The sequence below is a fragment of the Phoenix dactylifera genome, chromosome 15 (assembly GCF_051530095.1).
Source record: "Phoenix dactylifera cultivar Ajwa chromosome 15, Ajwa_hap1_PhDact_Kaust_v1.1, whole genome shotgun sequence".
NCBI classification, from domain to species: Eukaryota; Viridiplantae; Streptophyta; class Magnoliopsida; order Arecales; family Arecaceae; genus Phoenix; species Phoenix dactylifera.
This window is the reverse complement of record NC_143204.1, coordinates 24,112,969-24,133,398: the sequence shown is the minus strand read 5'-3', so window position 1 is coordinate 24,133,398 and position 20,430 is coordinate 24,112,969. Positions and strand designations below refer to the sequence as shown.

The window sequence follows — 20,430 nt, the reverse complement described above, 5'->3', positions numbered from 1 at the left end:
TAACGAAATTCTTTTGCTCCATCTTTCCTTTAAGTGTCCTAAAAAAATATATACAACTGAAGAATCTTAACTTGTAATCAATGACAGTGATTCTTCCTTAAATGCACTCTGGAATAAATCTATTGCCATCTATTAAGCATCCAAAAGATGTGATATTCAGCTTAATTTCAAGCATAGTTGGCTCAGCTGATGTAAATCGTTCAAGTTTCCATCTAAACATTGACAAGAAATGGGGCATGGAACAGTTTCATGGGTGGATAGTTATTGCACCAGAAGTCTGATCACTGGAGGAGATTGAGGCATTCCATTAGGGCATCCGTGTGCTCAGGTTTTCCCACAGAAACACGAACATAGCCCTTTAATTCCTTGTTATTGTAGTGGCGAATCATCACACCCATCTGGGCAAGGTCTTCCTGAAAGAACTTCAAGAAATGGTAAGGGCACGGACAGAGCGAAAAGGATAAGAAGGAACATAAAAATGATAATCTTTCCCTTTCATGGTTTAACATGTGAAGACTTTTGTGAATGCTATTTCCAACAACTACCGACATTCAAGATAGAATGGATTTGTCAAATTTATCATGTGCAATAAAACATATATTGAAGTATGCTTGATGCCAAATTGAAACATCATCTGGTAGGTTATCTTCATGACTACATGTACAAACATTAAAAAAAACTCCACTGCATCCAGTAAACAAGGAAGAATGATATCTCATCTTGAAACAAAAGGATTGTGCCAGAAAGCCGATCATGAGAGTTTCCTAAGATGATTTTATTCTAAAAATTACTAAAAACATGTTTCCATATTTTCAGATATAGTACTTCTATAATCCTACACCCACCTACTTTGAGTGTGAGTCCTGCACCTATATATATATTAAAATAATATTTCATAACAACTCAAAAGGAAGCTAGATCATATCGAGGACATGCATACTTCAAAAAAGCTAGGATCACCATGTCCAATGAAGCAGAAATAAACAGAAAAGTTCACACATAAACCTTTAATATGATTGCACCTTCATTATGGGCTGAAGGCTTTTGTCAATATAGATATCTAACACTTCTTATATATGATATAGAAGATCCGAAATTATTTGTGGTCTGAATTTTCTATGCACTTAAATGCTAAACTGGTAAATAGTGAAAAAGTTATATTCATGAGTTTGGTCCTACCATCCCATCTCTACTTATTAATCCTTTTCCAGCCACAGATGACCACCATGTCTGCCAGGAAGGAAAGAAATGTTCTCATAGTTGACTAGTACAGATCTTTCCGTATCTTGAGTCCCTTCTCACTTCTCATACCATCCACAAATATAATTCTTACAGCTCTATAAAATATAATATTCAAGTACTTTTGACTGAGTAGGTCTTGACTGTGAATAGTGATGTATTTCATCAGCAGCTGAAAATGTGGCAAGCTCATTAAACCAAAGAAATATGTGCCTGCTCTTTAGAAGTTCTGCTCTGCTTGCAGAATCCACAAAGTATCTAACCTAGATCTGTGGCAAAGATGTTTCTTCTGTTTTGCAGAAATCGCACAAAATCTAGCCCATATTCATACTGTAAGGACTAACTGTTCAAGGTATTTTTGTTTGTTGATTCTAACAACATTTTCACGTCCTCCCATTTTCCATGTGAAGTTGCATTTCTTTTTCCGTCTACCTAATTTTGTGATTTTTATTATCTGAAAGTCCTCCATAATCCCAGTTTAATGCTCAAACATTTATGCAGTCTTATGATTGTACTCTGAACAAAATATTATGATCCATTTCTATCTATACATAATCAGATGTTGATATAAATTATATACAAAATTGAATTCAGATTATATATCCATTATCTAGAGTTTTATCCATGCAAGATAAAGCAAAATAAAAGCCAAATATTTATATTTCTTTAACCCATTCTGATTACAATAATCGACAGCTCTAATTTATATTTCACAAGCTCCACTTCTATTTATTTGGACATTGGTGAAAACATCAACCAGAGTTCTCGTTTAACCTTTCTCTCTTCGCGAAGCCTATATTAGACTAATTATATTCTCAACAGACATGAATATTTCTAATATTCAATGCACAAATAGTTATTTTTAATATCCACTAACATCCATCTTCTATTCATATCTATCAAATGAGGAGAAGATACAGATATAATCATACACATAATCTGTACCAATACACCCACTACATGAAATTTACGGGCCTCCTCTCATGGTAAAGACTTCAATCATCAGGAATCCCACAATGTATCATAATGTAAGTTGTGCACTTGTTGTACGCTCCTAATACATGTCTTGAAAATTGTCCTAAGTCCCGTTCTACATCCCTTTCTCATCATCCACCATATAAGATATCGGTACTTTATCATTAGCTTTTTACAAATTGCCTTTTTTACAAATTGCCTAAACCATGTTTAGGTCATTTTCTACTCTTTTCTTTTTCCTATAATTGCCTAAGCACCATGTAGAACCTGGTTATCTAAAGAAGCATTTATTGTCCTGTGCAAAGTGACAAGATCCATTGAATACCCAAACAGCCATCTTATGTAGCATATGCAAGGCATCAAGTTAACCAGCCAAAATAATGTAAACAATTTAGGCCCAAAAATTCAATACCACACAAAGAGATAAAGAGAAAGATTTAATTTAAGTAGCCACTAGTATGAACATGAAACATTTTCTAGCAAAATTAGCGGTCAATAATTGCTAGTGCACAACTATTGGGCAATTGATATCTATTCGCATGCCAGACAGAAATGAAGTATCAACATTATAAAGGAAAATACCATCCAGATAGCTGACACATCCACGCACACACACATATACATATATATGCATATGCATATGTATATGTATTTGCATATATAAACATCGAAGACATGCATCATATTATCGTTAAATCAGATAAGATGTCTCCAAAAAGTTTATGATAAGTTGAGGAGTAGAAGTTCATGTATGCTGTATGTTATAGTTACAATCTAAAAGGGAAAAATGGTTGCTAAGATTGTCCGTTTCAATTAAAATGGCATTTATCTCGTCAAAATGGCACTGTCTCTAATGAGCCAATTTTTCCATGTCTTCAACTTGGTGTCTTTAGAAAACAGAACTGTGAAAATCAGAGAACTGACAACATAACTAACAAAAAAGTTGTATTGCTATGTACCAACTGAACAACTTTTAAAGATTTCACATCAACTTGTAAATAGATAGGGAAAAGCAACAATTAGCTAGCAACTATTAGTGTAAAACTTGTTTCAAAGATAAATTACCTTCAGTTTCTTAGCATCCTTTCCAGATGTAACCTCACAAAGAATGAAATTTGAATAACTTGGATATGGCTTCAGGAAGGGTACTCCTTTCAGAAGATTATACAACCTTTGCCTTTCTTGCACAAGAGAATTCTTCACTCTCTGGAGAAAAAGTTGAGATGGAATATTGATAGCATGGAGGATTAGGCATAGTCACACTTTCAGGATAAGATCAAATAAGAAAGTACAAGAGATATTTCATAGGACAAAAGTACCTCCAAGTAACCAGGGTTCTGCAGAGCCGCACATGCAGCGACTTCTGCTGCCACAGACACATTATACGGCTGCTTTGCCCGCCACAGATATTCAATAATGCTAAGAGGAAATGCTCCATATCCAACACGAAGTCCAGCTAAGCCTGTTTCAATTTCAAGCACAAACTACATCTTTTCACAGTTTTGGCTAATGAAAAAAAAAAGGTAAGGAGAACTATCGCTGCTGAGGTCTTAACCAGAGCAAGAATCTCATGTCCTCTGTAGCACAGACATCACTTTAGGCAACAAAAAAATTTAGGAACTTTCATAAATCATAATAACCATTGAGCATGTATTCATGCTGAATCATATACATTTTTAATTTGATCATTCCATTTAAGTGCTCCCTTCAGAAGGACATTAAGAAACACATATATGACCTTTCTTCCCCCCCACTGAAGCGACAACAGAACAAGCAAAAGCCTTTATAACCTTACAGCCATTTGCCCGTAATATGCACTATATGTCTGAATCATCTAGCCATCCCAGCAGGCGCTCTTACTGAGCCAAAAAAAATTTCAGCTTTTAATATCAGTAAAATGAATTATTTTGGGGATCTAAAATTTTCATTTTCCTACAACCTTCGCTTTGATAAACAATTTAAAGGCATACTATTTTTACTTCAGTAATTATTTTACCTTAGTCTGCACCTGCAATTATATTTCACACTATTTTACCCCTCTTGCACTCTTATTCTTTTCTTCTCTGTCAAATCCATAGTCCAGAAAATAGTTACAAGCACGACCTCTTTTAATGGAATTCAGCCCCCTGATCACACACTCCAGTACACTCTCACAGTACCATTGATATTCTTACTTATCATGTATTTGTATATACAAATTGTATTCATGGACACTTGAAATCTAAACACTTGAATCTCATATCAGGTGGCCAAGCAACATTACAGCGAACCTTCATACTTTCTTAACCACTTCACCCCATCTGCCTTAGTCTCCACCTGCAATTATATTTCACAATATTTTACTTCCCTTGTCCCTTATTCCATTCTTCTCGGTCAAATCCATAGTCCAGAAAATAGTTAGATGCACTCAATATCATTTATTGGAATTTTCCCCCCAAGAACACACTCCAATACACACACTCTCATAATCTCATTGATATTCCTCATTCTCATGGTTTGCCATACCAGCCCTAGCCAGGCGGTACGGAGCGTATCGTACCGATTCAGTACTGGTATCCGGTATGGAAGGCGTACCGATACTCGATATGCCAAAAAGACTCCGTACCGTACCGATTCAGTGCTAGTGTGGCACCGATACGGAGTCCGGTGCTGGGACGGTGAACTTTACTCATTCTCATGTATAAAAATCCTCCATCCTCCATATAATAAATGTTCACAATTTGTTTAAGAAGTCTCTGATGTCCAACTACAAACAAGAGCACAAACAATAAGGTCTAAGGTTGGAACTATACAATTTCAAATCCTTAGCTTAAAAAGTAATTGGAGGAATAAAAAAAAGAAGAGATAGTAAGATATTTTCTTCTTTTGCTATTTTATTATTATGAACAGCCGCTTGATGATATCTTTCACGTTTCCTGCCTTCCGTCAAAATTTCAGATCTATCAGCATCTCAGAATGGGGATCTAGCTACTTTTATACGTCTCAGTCCAAGCTCATGTCCTTTGCAAGTCATTCAAAGATCACAGTGCTTGCTAGGTCTCCACTTTAACGAACCAAATTGATAACATGAAACTCATCTCAAACAAAGCAGAAACATTTTCAAGCCATCCACTCCAAAGTCCAAAGCTGTCTCCAATTGACTCTCTGTAGTCATCAAGTAAACATATCCTCCATCCTACATCTCAACCATGGGTCTTGCCAGAAAAATTGTTTTGACTGCATAGACCTAAAGATATACATAATTCCACTTTTGTTTGTCCGCAGCTGATTGCAGATCATTCACAATGAAAGATCTATAATAAGTTCCTGGTAATACCAATCCCAACAAGTTAATGAATGCCAAGTTGGTCAAGTGTTCAAGCCATTGTTTTTAACAGATTTTGTAACTTTATCGGCTTTCCACATGTCCTAAATCTATTGTTTTCTACCTTACAGTACAGAACATACATTAAACATAATGCAACAAGGAAAACCCACAGAGGATTACAGATACTTGGACTACATAAGAAACTACTGACTGAAGCATTCCAGAGTTAATGGAAGAAGAAATACAATTCAGATATGTAACAATTATGACTGTGGTATTAAGACGCCATAAGAAACAAGCCCATCTAAAATAATAAAAGAACATAAATACTAATGTCCCATCAAAGAAAATGAAAGTTCTAAACCACTGGTAACATTCAGATTTTTTTTACATATATATAATATACAATATGAGCAGCATGCATGCATATTTTCCACAGGCACGCATGCCAAGATCAAGGACAATGATAAGCAACATACAATCTCCAATAGATAAAAGTGTGCAAGAATTGGATATTGAAAAGTACACAAAGCATTTGAGGAAAATAGGTTAGAACAAGAGAGTGAAGATGTCAAACGTATTGCATCCACACCACAGCGTATGAAGTCCTAGATAGAAATAAGAAGCAAAGAAAAACATTTGCATACCTGCTCGTTTGCTAAATGTTCGGAGAACAATCAAATTCTCATGCTTCTTTACCCAATCCATCCTCGATTTCATACCAGAGAATTCAATATATGCTTCATCCAGCACAACCAGTATAGGCAAATTAAGAATCTCTAGGAGAGCCTCGTCATTGATTATACTGATACAGAAGATACACGATGACAAGGAAATAACATTAGATGTTCTGAAGAAAATGTTTATGCCTCAAGCATTTCAGGAAAAAGGAAAGTTGCATATAAGTTTCTAATAAATCAGACTATGCAATTTCAACCAAAAGTTCAAGATGAGTTTCTCATAACTTCTCAGTATATATACTGGTTTCTTTCATTGCTGATGACGATATATTATGAATCAGGAAAGGGAAAATACCTTCCATCTGGATTGTTTGGAGAAGTCAGGAAAATGCATTTTGGCTTTTCTTGTTCCACCACTTCAACTATCCGAGGGATATCCAAAGTAAAATCTGACAGCCTTGGGACTGCAATGCAGGAATGGCAATGCACATCTCAGAAGATTTTAATAGTCAAAAGATGAAATTTGTAGAAGATCAAGTAACAGTGGTTTATCTTTTGTTTGGACACAGAATTATCCAGCAAAACTAGTCAAATATTAAGAACAAGAAGACTTGACAGATAATAGACAATGCTTGATAAATGAAGTGGAGTATACAAGTCTTTTAAGAAAAACAGCGGTTAAATAAAAGAAGCCAGTGGTATACCCTTAATGACTAGAGCCCCATTCACTGCTGCATCAAACTCATACATTGTAAATGTTGGAGGGCAGTCCACGATTTTGTCACCTGGATCAAGTACACATCTGTAGGAATGTTACAGAATAAACAAAACATCAAATGTGCTGATATCCCTTAAAGGTAAAGGAAACATCTCTATATTCATAAAATAAAAATAAAAATAAAATAAGAAACTGGAGTTTCAAGTTTTAACCTCATGATTAAGTCAATGAGCTCATCTGCACCACACCCAGCAAGTATATAATCAGAATCTAGGCCTGAATCTTCAGCAAGAGCAGCACGTAAACGGCGACTCTGAGGGTCAGGGTATACATAAGGAAATCTTAAAGCTCCCAAAGCATCAAGTACCTATAAAATATCTGGAGTACATAGTTAGATCTTTATACTGTTAATAGCTCTGAGCAAAATATATGGTTCTAATAAATGGTAAAATCCTTTTCCCCCTATTTTTGCACTGTTTACAATTCATTGGTGTACTAAAATAAAAGGTTGCAGTGCCAGTAACGAAGATCAAGTAACATGCCATCAACTTATGGACTATTATATGTTTTCAGTGGAAAAGGATTACAATCCTTATCATTAGAGAAAACAGAATAAAGAATGAAAAAAAGGAGCTTTAGGTGTCAGGTCCAGCATGCCTGCACCAACACAATTTGAATGTTTATGACTGCACATTTCGCATAATGAATTATGATGCCACTCAAGTAAACTAAGAATGGCCTGAAGTTAATTATTGAGAAGCAAACTAAACTTCATGCCGAATGCAATTTTTTATACTTCAGCATGGTAAACTTCACACGAAAATTTGGGTCCGCATACGGCATCAAACCAGAATATAAGAATATATCAACTCATCCCCTCTATTTGGTTGTGCAAACATGCAGAGCTTAACTTGCACTCCATCCATATATGCCATAAGGTGTGACTTCGGTTGATAACACATGCACCTCATATGAACCTTCTAATGTGATAAACTTCAGGTCATAGAGTCTCACCAATAAGCCTTAAGGCAATAAAGAGTTTTGGAGAACCTCGCCTCAAGGTTTGAAGGAAGGTGAGACAAGCCTCAAATAACAAGTGAGAAATAATTGCAGTGAGACTGGTGAATCTACTTATGGTATGCCTACTACATGGTAGTCCATAAGTAAGTACTCAAGTGAGGAGAAAAAAAAGCCTGAACTTGCCTCTGGAGGTGGACCATATGGATTTTCATTAGCATCGAGCTTGATTATGTCCTCGGGTTTTCTTCCAAGGCGTGTAGATAATACCTGTAAACAAATACAAATTTCATGCATGCTAGTCCCACAAATAGACTTGGAAACTATACATCATAAATGGTTTAACTAGTGAGGATAAAACATTGTGATAACTTTTTACATATCCCAAAATTTACACATACATTCACGCACATAAGTAGTGAGAGCATACATTATTAAACATATTAAGCACTTCCAAATCCACACTAAGTTCAGTCAAGACAAGATTATGTGACATGCATAACATGCATAGCTACTCACAAAACATTGACCAAATATAAGACGAAGGAACTGAATCATGCTAAGTTTTGATTAATAGAAGTACAGCCCGCTAACCATCATCAATAAAACACTGTATCATCAACTCATTGAATTTCTTTATTGTTAAAAGTCAACGACAACACTTATCAAAAGCTCCCTTCAGAACTGAAGGGGGTAGACCCAAAATTTAATATTCGCTGCACCTTTAGCGCCAAAACTACAGAACAAGTTCCCTGAAAAGGAAAATCTAACAAACACTTCACACGTACCCAACAAAGTTACCGACTTTCTTCACCAACTTACACTTGAAAGGACAGGAGACATTGTGGAACTTCAGATAGTTATGTCAAATGGCAGGACTAGGGTGATAATCTAACAAACACTTCACGTGCACAATAAAGATCCCGACTTTTTCGAAGTAGCGCCACTAGAAAGACGCCGAGTTACTTCAAATGCTTACCTCAAAAGGCAGGATTGGCTGGTAGGGAGATAGCTTCTTGAGGTGAAGACGGATGAAGGAATCGCCCGTCACCCGATTCCGGGTTCCGTCGACTTGCTCCGTCGGCAGAGAAGCAGCCATGAAACGCCCCGAGTTTCTTTTGGAAGACCGGAATCCGTGATGGATTGTGGCGATCGACGGAGAAGGGCTGGCGGCGATTCGAATCACACCCATCAACACCTGCAAGAGCGAACACCAAAGAACCGCATTCATCAAAAACGAAGGAAAGAAAAGGGCAAAGATAACGATTACTACTAGACTTCTTCTTACACTTACCCTTTCTCTCTTCGGATGCTGCCCTGGAAGCGCGAGAGGAAAGGGAAGGACGGAAGAACAGAGGGGAGGGGAGAAGGTGGCAGAGAATGGGATGCAAAGAACCCTAACGGTCAATGAGGTCAAATTTTTCTATTTATTACTGTGAATAGCCGTTGCTCCCCGTCTCCCCTAGACTAGAGACCGTTTGTGTCGGACCGAGCGCAATTGGCTCAAGTGGTGGGGCCACGCCATGTGTGTTTATTTTTGCAACCGGAAAGATGGTTTTTTTAGGAAAAAAAGAAGTGGCAATACTATGTTGATATCGTTCTGATTTGCAGCTATTTATTTTAAAAAAAAAAATCATCCATGCTACAATTATTTCAGTAATGGAAATTACGAATGGTAGAATTATTCATAGAAAATCTATTCATGCATATCATTGATTAGTTCGGTTTCTATGATTAAGTTACTTTAATATACTATAGTGTCACTATATAATTAATATTATTTATAAATTTAGTATAATTTATATAATAATATTATTGTAAATATTGATATTAAAATTGATTATTATGGTGGAAAATAATGCAAATAATTATAATTGTAAATTATATTTGATAGGAAAAAAATCATAATAATGTTTTACTGTATGATAAGATACTAATATTTGTCAATAATATATTATAAAATAGAATATATTGGTGATATAATATATAATATTAAATACTAATACTAACAATATAGTAATAATAATTATTATGAATGTATTATATACGTAATATCGATATAATTTCATATTATAAATAATATTAACATCGTATAATATATGTGATATCATGATATCTAAAATAAAATAAGTTATGGTAATATATTTTCAATAAACTAACTAATTAATAATATAAAGTATATAAACTATTATTATTTGGGTACGATGTTCTAGATTGGAGAAAAGGATACCCAAGCTCTTCTTGGGGTATGGTTTTATCGTTGGTTAGTGTGATTGGTCGGGACCATTTCGATTCCCTTTAAGAAATGTTCCACCGAGAAAGAAAATTAATGAAGAAAAAATAAAGTTGAATGAGAATTTAGAATATTATAAAGATTTAAGATTCTTATTCAAATCGGGATATAAAAAAATAAAATAAAAAAGTACCGTGTTCTCTTAAAATTTTTATTTTTTCCACAATGTCATGTTATGCTTCTTATAAATGAATGAAAAAAGTTTTGTTTTGTTTTTTTATGGATATCTACAAGCGTTATGATCATGTTCAAAGTTTCAGATAGTAACGCCCCTCTAAATTTCAATATTAGAATTATCTATTCTTATGGATATTTCCTCCATGCATCCATTCTCAAATACAAAGTGAAATAAAAGTCTATCTTGTTCTTTTAATAATTTATGATCAATTCTTTCCAAACAAAACTATACCTCATCCCTCTTCTGGATACCTTACTTATAACTGTCTTCTTTTCATTCAACTTTTGCATTCATGCATGCATGCAGCATGGTCTCCAAACGTAGCTAGAAATTGTAATGGTTTCACACATGATGACTGATGGTCATTGTTTCCCAGCCATCAAGAACAATCAGCATGCAACATGATGATGGACTAAATAGTAGTCGTCCATATGTATGTGCATAACTTGGAAAACGTTGTGCGAAAAATATGCCTCTACATAAGAATAAGATTGGAATATCATTTAGCGATCAAGTACGTAAAGCGGTAAATAAATGGCGAGGTTGATTTTCTAAAATTAAGCAGCCCACGAGTATCAGTCCACGGCTCACAAAGTAGAAAGCGGAGGAGCGAACGCAAAGCTTCATTAAAATTATTATTTACGTGCCCTCCGCCACGAGCTTATCATTCCAAGGCAAGCAACCACCTTCCGAAATCAAAGGAGTAGGGATATATCAGAGAAACTTGCTCTCGAGTCTTGTGACGATGCGCTCGAAAAGTGTTCCGTAAATAGATAGAGACCAGAGAGAGAGAGCAGTTCCATTAAAGATTTGATTGGAGAGAAAGAGAGGACAGAGATCCATGTCGTCATATGGATCATAGAAGAGAGAGAAACAGTGGAAGGGATGAGGAGGGGAAGGGATGAGAAGGAAACAAGGAGCGAGGGGGAGAGGAGCGCTAAAAGCATTCACGATAAATAGACAAGGAGAGGGGACAAGTATAAATAGGCGAAGAACGGAAGAGACGAGCAGAGGAGAAACCCGCCAAAGACTCTACCTTTTCCCTACTTGCTCTTGTCCTCTTTAAGCCAGAGACAGAGAAAGAGAGAGACAGAGAGAGAGGCCAACGACACCACCTTTTTAGCTTCCGTTTCTTGAGCTTTCTCTTGAAGCAGAGTGAGTGCGGGAGAGCCGAGAGATGAGGGAAGGAAGGGGAGATGGGTTCGTTCGGGCGGACCAGATCGATCTCAAGAGCCTGGACGAGCATCTGGAGAGGCATCTAAGCCGGGCATGGACGATGGAGAAGAAGAAGAAGGGGGAGAGGGAGAGGGAGCGAGAGGAGTGGGAGATCGACACCTCGAGGCTAGTTATAAAAGGGGTCATCGCCCGGGGAGCCTTCGGCACCGTCCACCGTGGGGTCTATGATGGCCAGGACGTCGCAGGTGAGCCCGAGACGACGAGAAGGGGTTTTGGATGCCCTTCTGTGTTCTCTTCTTGAATTATAATGCCTTTTGGTTTGGTTTTAATGCCGGGAAATCCCTTCTTTCTTCTATTTTAAGAGACCCACTTGCGTTCCTTTGTCATTGAGAGGTAGCTTCTTAAAAATCTCCTCCTTTATTTTGTTGTAGAATTGGATTTCTCTTGATTGTACCAAAGGGAGTTGAGGGAGGAAAAAGTAGAAAAAGGAATCCTTTTTTGCTAACGAGATGAGGAGGGATAGTTTTTTAATTTCTTTTGCATCTGTTCTTGATGAACATTTGGTCCTTTTTAGGTGCTCTTGTTTTAGGCGAGGAAAATTAATTAATTTCTTTCTTTCGTTCTTTCTTTTTTTAATGGCCATTCAATTTTTATCATAATTCATCTGCTTGTTGTGTGCTCAAGATGTGGAAATATATATTCTTGTATCCTTTAATTTTATGTGTGATCACTTCAAAGTCTCTTTGCTTTTGTTTCGGTTTAATTTTCTCTGCACATATTGGTTCCTCCAGAAAAAAAGAAAAGGATTTTTGTTAAAAAAAATCCCTGATGTGAATGCTACCAACTGTCGTTCTTCCAAGTCATCTAATACTACGCTCCTTTGCTCTTGATGACCTGTATGCTATTTGTGCTGAACTGGTTGGAAGTTTTGAAATAGGAAAGTTGGTGCAGTCCCCCGGTAAACGGTCTATTGGTCTATCCATTATTACTTTCTGATTTGTGTCTGCAATAACTTTGACCTTATTTTTTTCCGGAAGGCGGCACTTTCAAGGCGTCCGTTAATCACTGCAAGACCTACTTGAGGCACTTGAGGGGTTTCGGGCCTAAGAAATTGAGGGAGAGCCAAGCCTGCGCAGGAAGCAAACAAACTTGTGCGAAGGACGTTTTCTTCTCTGCCCTATCCTCTCTTATGGAAACTAAATACAAGTTGACTCCTGTCTATTGGTTGGGACACCCTGCATTCAGTCGGTAGACAAAAGGGCTTCCCATATCCCTTCAGCCGAAACTTTCCCATTTTGCGAAAAAATATCGGACAAATTTGAGATATTCCATGATATATAATGCACGCACTTCATTTAGATTTGAGTACATTCCAGTTGCAGTTATTAATGGTCTTATCTCTTTGATATATCCTGATGGAGGCCCGTGAGTTTCACAGGTTCAGTAAAGTCGTTTCCATGACATTTGGAGTAGCCTTCTTTCCCTTGAACTTTCATGTGATCCCAACTAACCATCTATTGAGATGTAGTGTGTCGCCATCATTTGTCTTGTGATATCTTTAAGTTGAAGGATGGAAAGCAAGAATGTTACTGAAAAAGCACAAACTAGTTGCAAAAAGTCGCATCTAACTTCTAAGGGGAAACAGGGGAAGGGGGGGGCGGGGCGTTAACAAAAAGTTAGGCATTTGTATCTGCCTAACAATTAATATCTTTGTTCTAGATAACAATTAAAAACAATTATTTTTTTCTAGATAATATCTTTGTATCTGCTCCTGAGGTTAAAGCCGTCGTGATCTGATTCTGAGTGGGAAAGTTGCGACTCAAAAGTCAAAATTACTCGCTGAACCCATCATCTTTGAAGCATCTTTATTGTTAAATATCATTATTTGACCTAACATTTGTTATGTCGAAACATGCACATTAAAAAGCAATTAACTTTTTCTAGATAACATCTGCTCCTTAGGTTAAAGCCATCATCTTCATGATCTGATTCTGAGTGGGAAAGCTGCGATTCAAAAGTCAAAATTACTAGTTGAATCCATCACCTTTGAAGCATCTTTTTTTTTTTTAAATTTACCAAGCAAAGTATGCTAGAGTCTAAGCAGTATAAAATGGTAGGTCATTATAATGCGCATTCTTCTTGAACATGATTGAGGAATTATGTTAGTCACTTGTTCACTTGCTTCTAATATCAATTTGCAACTTAACTATAATTCCTTGCCACTCAGTCATTATGATCACAATTTCTCTGTAACTCTTCTTGTCATCCTGTTGTTATGAAATCATGTATCTATCAGTCAAACTTCATGGGTATCTTGGCCCTACCTTGTAGATGTACAAGCTAAGTCTGAATTTGTTTATCAATCAGATTTGGAAATGTTGTGTGTTCCCTGATATGTAGTTTTATTACCATTGAAGCATCTCATTGTTTGATGCGCAAGCAAACTCCACAGAAAATGATTATGCAAATTGCTGCCATTTTCTTACAATACACTCCTAGTGAGGTAATTACCTAAGCTTGTAGTGCCTTATTCAGACTTTAAAAATTTTTACATATCATATCATTGCATGTACCTGTATTCTCTTGTAAAATAAATAATGGTAAATAGGCATCTACTTCACGCCTAACTTCAACCCTTTTTTCTATGAATTATCAGTGCATTTGTGTGGAATTGCAATATCTACATCATTCTCCTATACCACTTGCACTGAACTTATGATGGTTTACACTAAGTAACAACGTGCAGTTTCTCTTTCTGCCAGTAATTTAAGCTGAAAGCTTCTACATAACGTGTAGTTTCACCTCTTTATATCCACATTCACATGCTTTTCAGATTAATCTACTTGAATCTTCATCTGGTGCCACCATGTTTTCATTAGTATGCTCCATTACCTGTTTACTTGGTTTAAAATGTAGAATGGGTTTTCACCTTTATTTCTACACATGAATAGAACTAGAGGCGGATATTGACACATGCACTATCTTTGATCCTTTTGTATAAGGAAACTTATGGAACTTATGTAAGGATTCATGCGGGCGTGTTTTAGTCCCACATCAGTTATTCGCTGGATAGATTTTGGGTATTTATATAAGATCAAGGAACCCAAATAATATCTTCCGACTAGCCATTTTGGGCGAGATCCTAGGTTGTTGTAAATGGTATTAGAGCGGACCCAGCCCATAAACTATATACATTAGAGGACACTGGAAACAGATTCATTGGGGCTGACCACGGGCCGAGCGTGGTGCTTGTGATTAAATTTGAAGGGATTTGAATCCTTAACTTGACGAGGACATCAAGGCTTAAACAGAGAGAGTATGTGAGGAATTGCGCGGGCATGTGTTTAGTCTCACACCAGTTATTCGCTGGGCAGATCTTGGGTACTTATATAGGATCAAAGAACGTAAATAATATTTTTTGGCTAGCCATTTTAGGTGAGGTCCTGGTTGTTACAACTTACATCCTTTTGGCTTCTTTTTCCCCCCTTAACACAGTTTAATTTGATAGAAGTCTAATTATGTGCAACTTGCACTTGGATTTCTTCTTTTTTTTTTACATTGAGCTATTAGAAGAACTTGTTATATTGAACATGGTATTGCTCTTTTAGGTATCGTTAGCCTCAGACATTTCCTTGTATTGCAGTGAAGTTGCTTAACTGGGCCGAAGGGGGAAATGGGACAGAATCTGAAATTGCTGCACTGCGGGCAGCGTTTACTCAGGAAGTTTCTGTTTGGCATAAGCTTGATCATCCCAACGTAACTAAGGTGCACTTCTTATCACATAAAAGTGTCACTATGTTGTAACTAGATTTCAATCAACATCACTTAGCTCTACCACACAATTGTTTTCTTTGCACTATTTATTGTAATTTTCTCTAGTTGTTATGGAAATTATCATGTTTATGTAGTGAAACAGTTCACTGATGATAGGTGCAATTTGACTTAACATAAAATTCAGTAGTAGGGTAATAAAAAAAAATTGAATGTCGATGACCTTTTGAGTGTTGACTGATCTTTCTCCTTCATCCTTGGTCCATTCAAATCTTGGTTCTGTCAGTTTGATTTAGCAAGTTTCTGAAGCAATTAGAGTCACAATTGACAACATGAGCTTTTTATCTTATGGTGAGTCAACAGCTTTTTGAGTACTGATTGATCTTTCTCCTTGATCCTCAGTCCATTCATATCTTGGTTTTGTCAGTTTGATTTAGCATGTTTATGAAGTAGAGTCACAATTGTCAACTTGAGCTTTTTATCTTATACCATATATATACATCATATATGAAATTGTCTAAGAATCTCTAAAGGTAAAAAGATACTTGTGATTCTGTAAATTGTAGCATCACTACTGGGTCTGCTGGAGAGAAGCTGAACCTTAAATGCTAGACACCTACAATGAGGATCAAAATGTAGATTCTCTAGAAAGCTGTAACAAGTTTACTTTTAGTTATTATTAGTTTCTTTTTACTGCATACCAGCGAGCTATTTTGCTTACTTCACAACTGTTCTTTATAAATTTGGTTCCATATTTAAAGTCTATATTTGATATAATAAGCCAACCTTTGGTTGACCACTTATAGGCACATTCGTGCCTATTTCTTCTCATAAATAGAAAAGGGAACCCACATCAACTAGATAATGAGTCCAAGCAATTTTGCTCTGATTCGGTTGAGCACATCATCCTTTTATCATCATTTCTCTTCCCCATCTATTTGCCACTTTTCTCTTTGGTATCTCACTTAATCTTCAACTTCTTATCTCTTTTCTTTTCTTTTCACTGATTATGCTTTTTCAAGACTGGTTGCTATTCCATTTTGGATTTTATTATGGCATTGTAGCACAAAATATTTTCAAGATCGGTTGCTACTCCACACCTTGGAATTGGTCTATCTTCAACCTTGTTGCTCCTGTATTGTTCAACATCTCTCTCTTCTTTTTAGATTGAACCAACAAATTTTTCGTTGTCAAGTCTGCAGCCTTCTGCTTTTTCCCAGTATCGTGTGGAGTCCACATGGATCTAATGGTCCTTTACTCAATAACCTTATCTTGATTCTGGAAGTACGAGTACTGTTGAGAGGATTTTTTCGTTCTCATTCATGTGGGATGTGTTTCCCTTGCTATTACCATTGAAATATGTGATTCTCTGGTTGAAAATACTGCTATACATGCTTTACTATTTATATGATTTTTGTTGTTGAACATATTAATGCATTTGGTACAAAGAGGGGCCACCGTCCATTGTAATAATAATTATCGTTGTCCTTCTCATAAACCAATCTTGAGATAATTCTGCCTGCACCATTTTAAATGTTCATTATTAGACTTAAGCCTTGTAACTTCTTATTAGGCAAGGATAAGTTATATGCATGATGCATATTGAATAGATATTTGCAAGATATTCTTGGTTCAAGGGATAAAGACAAAAATCTTTTTGCTCTCTTTACTCTTTAATTTTTTCAATCTGGAAAGGTTGTTTAGTTTCCAAATCATAAAGTAATTTTGTGGAGTATAATAAACTCAACTCTTTGTACTCCTTTTGGAGGTTAGCTTAATTTCTAAAATTATTGGCTCGATCATGTTCTTTTTAAAGTTCATCTTGCTAATTGAGCCCGTCTACAAATGTGTTGATAGTTGATACGTTTCAATACAACTGGTCTGGTGATTATTATTTTTTTTTTTTGGCATACACTTCGCTTAGTATTCATTAACTCCATAGCTCCAACCTATTTTCAGATCTTCACCACTCAAGTTGGAGGTATCTTGTTATGTTTAACTTATGATAACTGAATCATCGCCCACAGCTTTGAGATTTCAACTTTGGTGTAATACCTGCATATTTAAAGCCAACATCTTGACAAGCTTGTTTCAAACTAGTTATGGATCTGAATATTAGAGAAATTTGGGAAAGCCATGACATGTGCATTAAGAACTTATAATAATTATAAAAAAAAAGAGCTGATGTATCATCGTGTCCAAGAGTTCTGTTATGTTCTCTCTGCACGACGCACATTTGTGGAATGGTCTTTAAGAATTTTACTGCTATTGCAAATATAAAGGTTAATCTTTTGATACCACAAACTATGAAATTTGAACAAAAAGGCATCCAATGCCTGCATTAGTTTTTTCCCCAAATTTGAATACATAATGTCAATATCTGCTTTTGCTTATTCCTTGACCATGCTTCTACATGTTCGGTAATGTTTTTACTACATTTTCTTAAACAGAACTATTAACATTGCTTTCATACTTCTTTTGCAGTTTATAGGGGCGAAGATGGGTGCAAGAGATCTAACTGTGCAAACAGAAAATGGTCAACTTGGCATGCCAACTAGTGAATGCTGTGTTGTTGTTGAATATCTTCCTGGTGGTGCATTGAAGTCATATCTGATAAGAAATTCGAGAAAAAAGCTAGACTTTAAAGTTGTTGTCCAGCTGGCTCTTGATCTTGCACGTGGGTAAGCATTGTGTTATTATTTCTTCAAGAAGTGCTGTTTCATGAAGTACGTATTTATTTAAATTTCATTCGCACTTCTGAGTTCAAAGCTTTTTGGTTTCTAATTACCTTGTTGGGATTTCAGCCTTCCAGAGGCTGTTTGCTAGCTAACCACTTTTAAGCGATGTTCTTTTATTTCTGTAGGTTGAGTTATCTTCATTCAAAGAAGATTGTTCACAGAGATGTGAAGACAGAGAATGTGCTTCTTGATCGGACAAGGACTGTAAAAATTGCTGATTTTGGTGTTGCTCGTGTGGAAGCTCAAAACCCTAATGACATGACGGGTGAGACAGGAACCCTTGGTTACATGGCACCAGAGGTATACAATCCTCTTTTTTAATGTGGAAGTATATTGCGATTATTATACCTTTTCTTCCCCTGCTCTTTTATTTTTAACACATTTTTTCAGCAGCTTAAGTTGTTTGTTCTTCATGATTTACAAACTTTTACTTTCTAATGTCATTGATTTGCACAGATATTTCCTTCCTTGATATCACATGCACAACGATTTCCTTCCTTGATATCACATGCACATCCTTTTACTTTAATTTGCAATAGATCTTTTTCTTAAGATGCTGACCTTGGTAGTCAAAAATTAATAAAATCACTTTCTTTTGTAATGATAATAGTAATAAATGCCTTGATGTATGGCATAACAAATAGTTGCTCATAAAGGATTTTTGTTGCTAGAAAATGGAGCTTAGCAGATGGCAGATGACTGCCAGATGAGTCCATGAAGTTGGTTTTTCATTGAACATATCGAATATAGGTAGAGATAGATATTGATTGCCTGCTGGAGAGGGGAATTACCTTTGAAAGTTCAATAAATGAAAATGGTTCTGGTCCGGTTGTAAAGAGCCTCTCCTGTAGAGGAATGGTGGTTCGAATTCTACTGTGTCTGTGTTAACTTTTAAAAGAATAATGTTTGAAAAAAAAGAGAAAAAAAATCTTCTGCTAAGTCTTCCCTAGGCTGGTACAACTTATAATTAGTATAAGTTAGTGTCAGAGTCTATCAAGAATGAAACGTAGTCTTTCTTTAAGATGTCAACTTGGGGTCCTCGTGATCTCTGCAAAAAGCGACTCAGGTCACTGGCTTTGATAGGTTGCATAAGTTATCATCTGGCTAGGTCCTAGAACATCAATTTCTACTACAATCAACAGCTAACGATGTCTGTCCAAGCTAATTGCAGGTGCTCAATGGCAATCCTTACAACAGAAAATGTGATGTATATAGTTTTGGCATCTGCTTATGGGAGATATACTGTTGTGATATGCCCTATCCAGATCTCAGCTTCTCAGAGATTACATCTGCAGTTGTGCGGCAGGTACATGATTTCTTAATACAACAGCTAGGATAAGAGCATCACAAGAGGAAAAATTGAGCTTTTTCTGTGAAATTGCAGAACTTGAGGCCTGAGATACCACGGTGTTGTCCAAGCTCTTTCGCCAATGTGATGAGGAGATGCTGGGATGCAAACCCTGACAAGCGACCTGAGATGGATGAGGTGGTGGTGATGTTGGAAGCAATTGACACATCAAAGGGTGGAGCTATGATACCTCTCGGTGAGCCTCAAGGATGTCTTGGGTGCTTCCGCAGGTACCGCGGCCCTTGATAAGTCAAAATTATCCCGGACTAATGCTGCCAAGATGTTTTCAAAAGAACATAAAGCCCAAAAGATAGGAACTTGTTTTAAGGAATTTGAAAACATGTAGTAGTGCTGAGATATAATGGTCATACATCAATCAAAGAGCTCTCCATATTTTTCTCTGTTTATAGGGTAATGTAAAGATCCTCAATTTCATCTGTGATAGGGGACTAGTAAGGTGTTGGATTAACTGGTCTTCACCTGTCTCTTAGATGACCCTTATGTTTATTTGGTATATCTCATTGTTATCTCTATACATGAATGCTTGAAATGTTCCAGTGGAGCTATTCATCAGTGATGGAGCAAATATAATGGGGTAAATAGCTACATGTCTATTAGTATTCTGAATCAAATTAACAGGCAGGTACCTTGAAAATAATCTACTATAAAATATCACTCATTAGGATTTAATGCTCTATAGTGTGCAATGTGAACCTGTTTAGGCCACAATGTGTTGTGATTGATTTTTTTTCCCCAGTGAGCTGATGGGGTCTCTGAATCTTATTCACCGAGGCCAGTTGCTGCAATGCTCCTGAGGTGCACATTGTGGAATTTGCACAAGATGCAGGGAGCCTTTTGATCTTACACTACATCCCTGTCAGCCATTGACAATATATTGTCATCCAAACAGGTTCCATGCCCGGTGTCGCTCCTTATAGGAACATTCACTCTTGTTTGTTGTCTTTAATCCAGGGTTTGGGAGGTCCGCAT

General features: G+C 36.5%; 3 protein-coding genes across 4 annotated transcripts in view; 1 reads left to right on the top strand and 2 right to left on the bottom strand.

The window, feature by feature from the left end:
• On the bottom strand, positions 1–9,377 carry LOC103705847 (histidinol-phosphate aminotransferase, chloroplastic-like). Its single transcript, XM_008789728.6, has 10 exons — positions 9,231–9,377; positions 8,916–9,134; positions 8,123–8,206; positions 7,132–7,286; positions 6,906–7,003; positions 6,557–6,665; positions 6,169–6,326; positions 3,534–3,676; positions 3,280–3,420; positions 1–413 (listed from the first exon to the last, which is right to left on the bottom strand). The coding sequence occupies exons 2-10, from the start codon at positions 9,126–9,128 to the stop codon at positions 282–284; spliced, it is 1,233 nt and encodes a 410-aa protein (XP_008787950.4). The 5' UTR covers positions 9,129–9,134; positions 9,231–9,377; the 3' UTR covers positions 1–281.
• Positions 9,378–11,073: 1,696 nt separating this feature from the next.
• On the top strand, positions 11,074–19,977 carry LOC103705846 (serine/threonine-protein kinase 52-like). The gene is made up of 6 exons (XM_008789727.6): positions 11,074–11,828; positions 15,227–15,348; positions 17,839–18,035; positions 18,218–18,392; positions 19,264–19,398; positions 19,477–19,977. Exons 1-6 carry the CDS (start codon positions 11,585–11,587, stop codon positions 19,684–19,686), a joined length of 1,083 nt encoding a protein of 360 aa, XP_008787949.3. The 5' UTR covers positions 11,074–11,584; the 3' UTR covers positions 19,687–19,977.
• Positions 19,496–20,430, bottom strand: part of LOC103705845 (ubiquitin-like-specific protease 1D) — a 23,234-nt gene continuing 22,299 nt past the window's right edge. Inside the window, exons 13-14 of one of the 2 annotated variants that reach the window (XR_015973797.2) lie at positions 19,631–19,712; positions 19,496–19,552 (exon numbers count right to left, since the gene is read on the bottom strand). The gene's annotated coding sequence lies outside the window, so the exon portion shown is untranslated. Of the gene's footprint in view, positions 19,565–19,630; positions 19,713–20,430 lie in introns of both variants that reach the window. The other variant, XR_015973796.2, reaches the window with a different exon arrangement.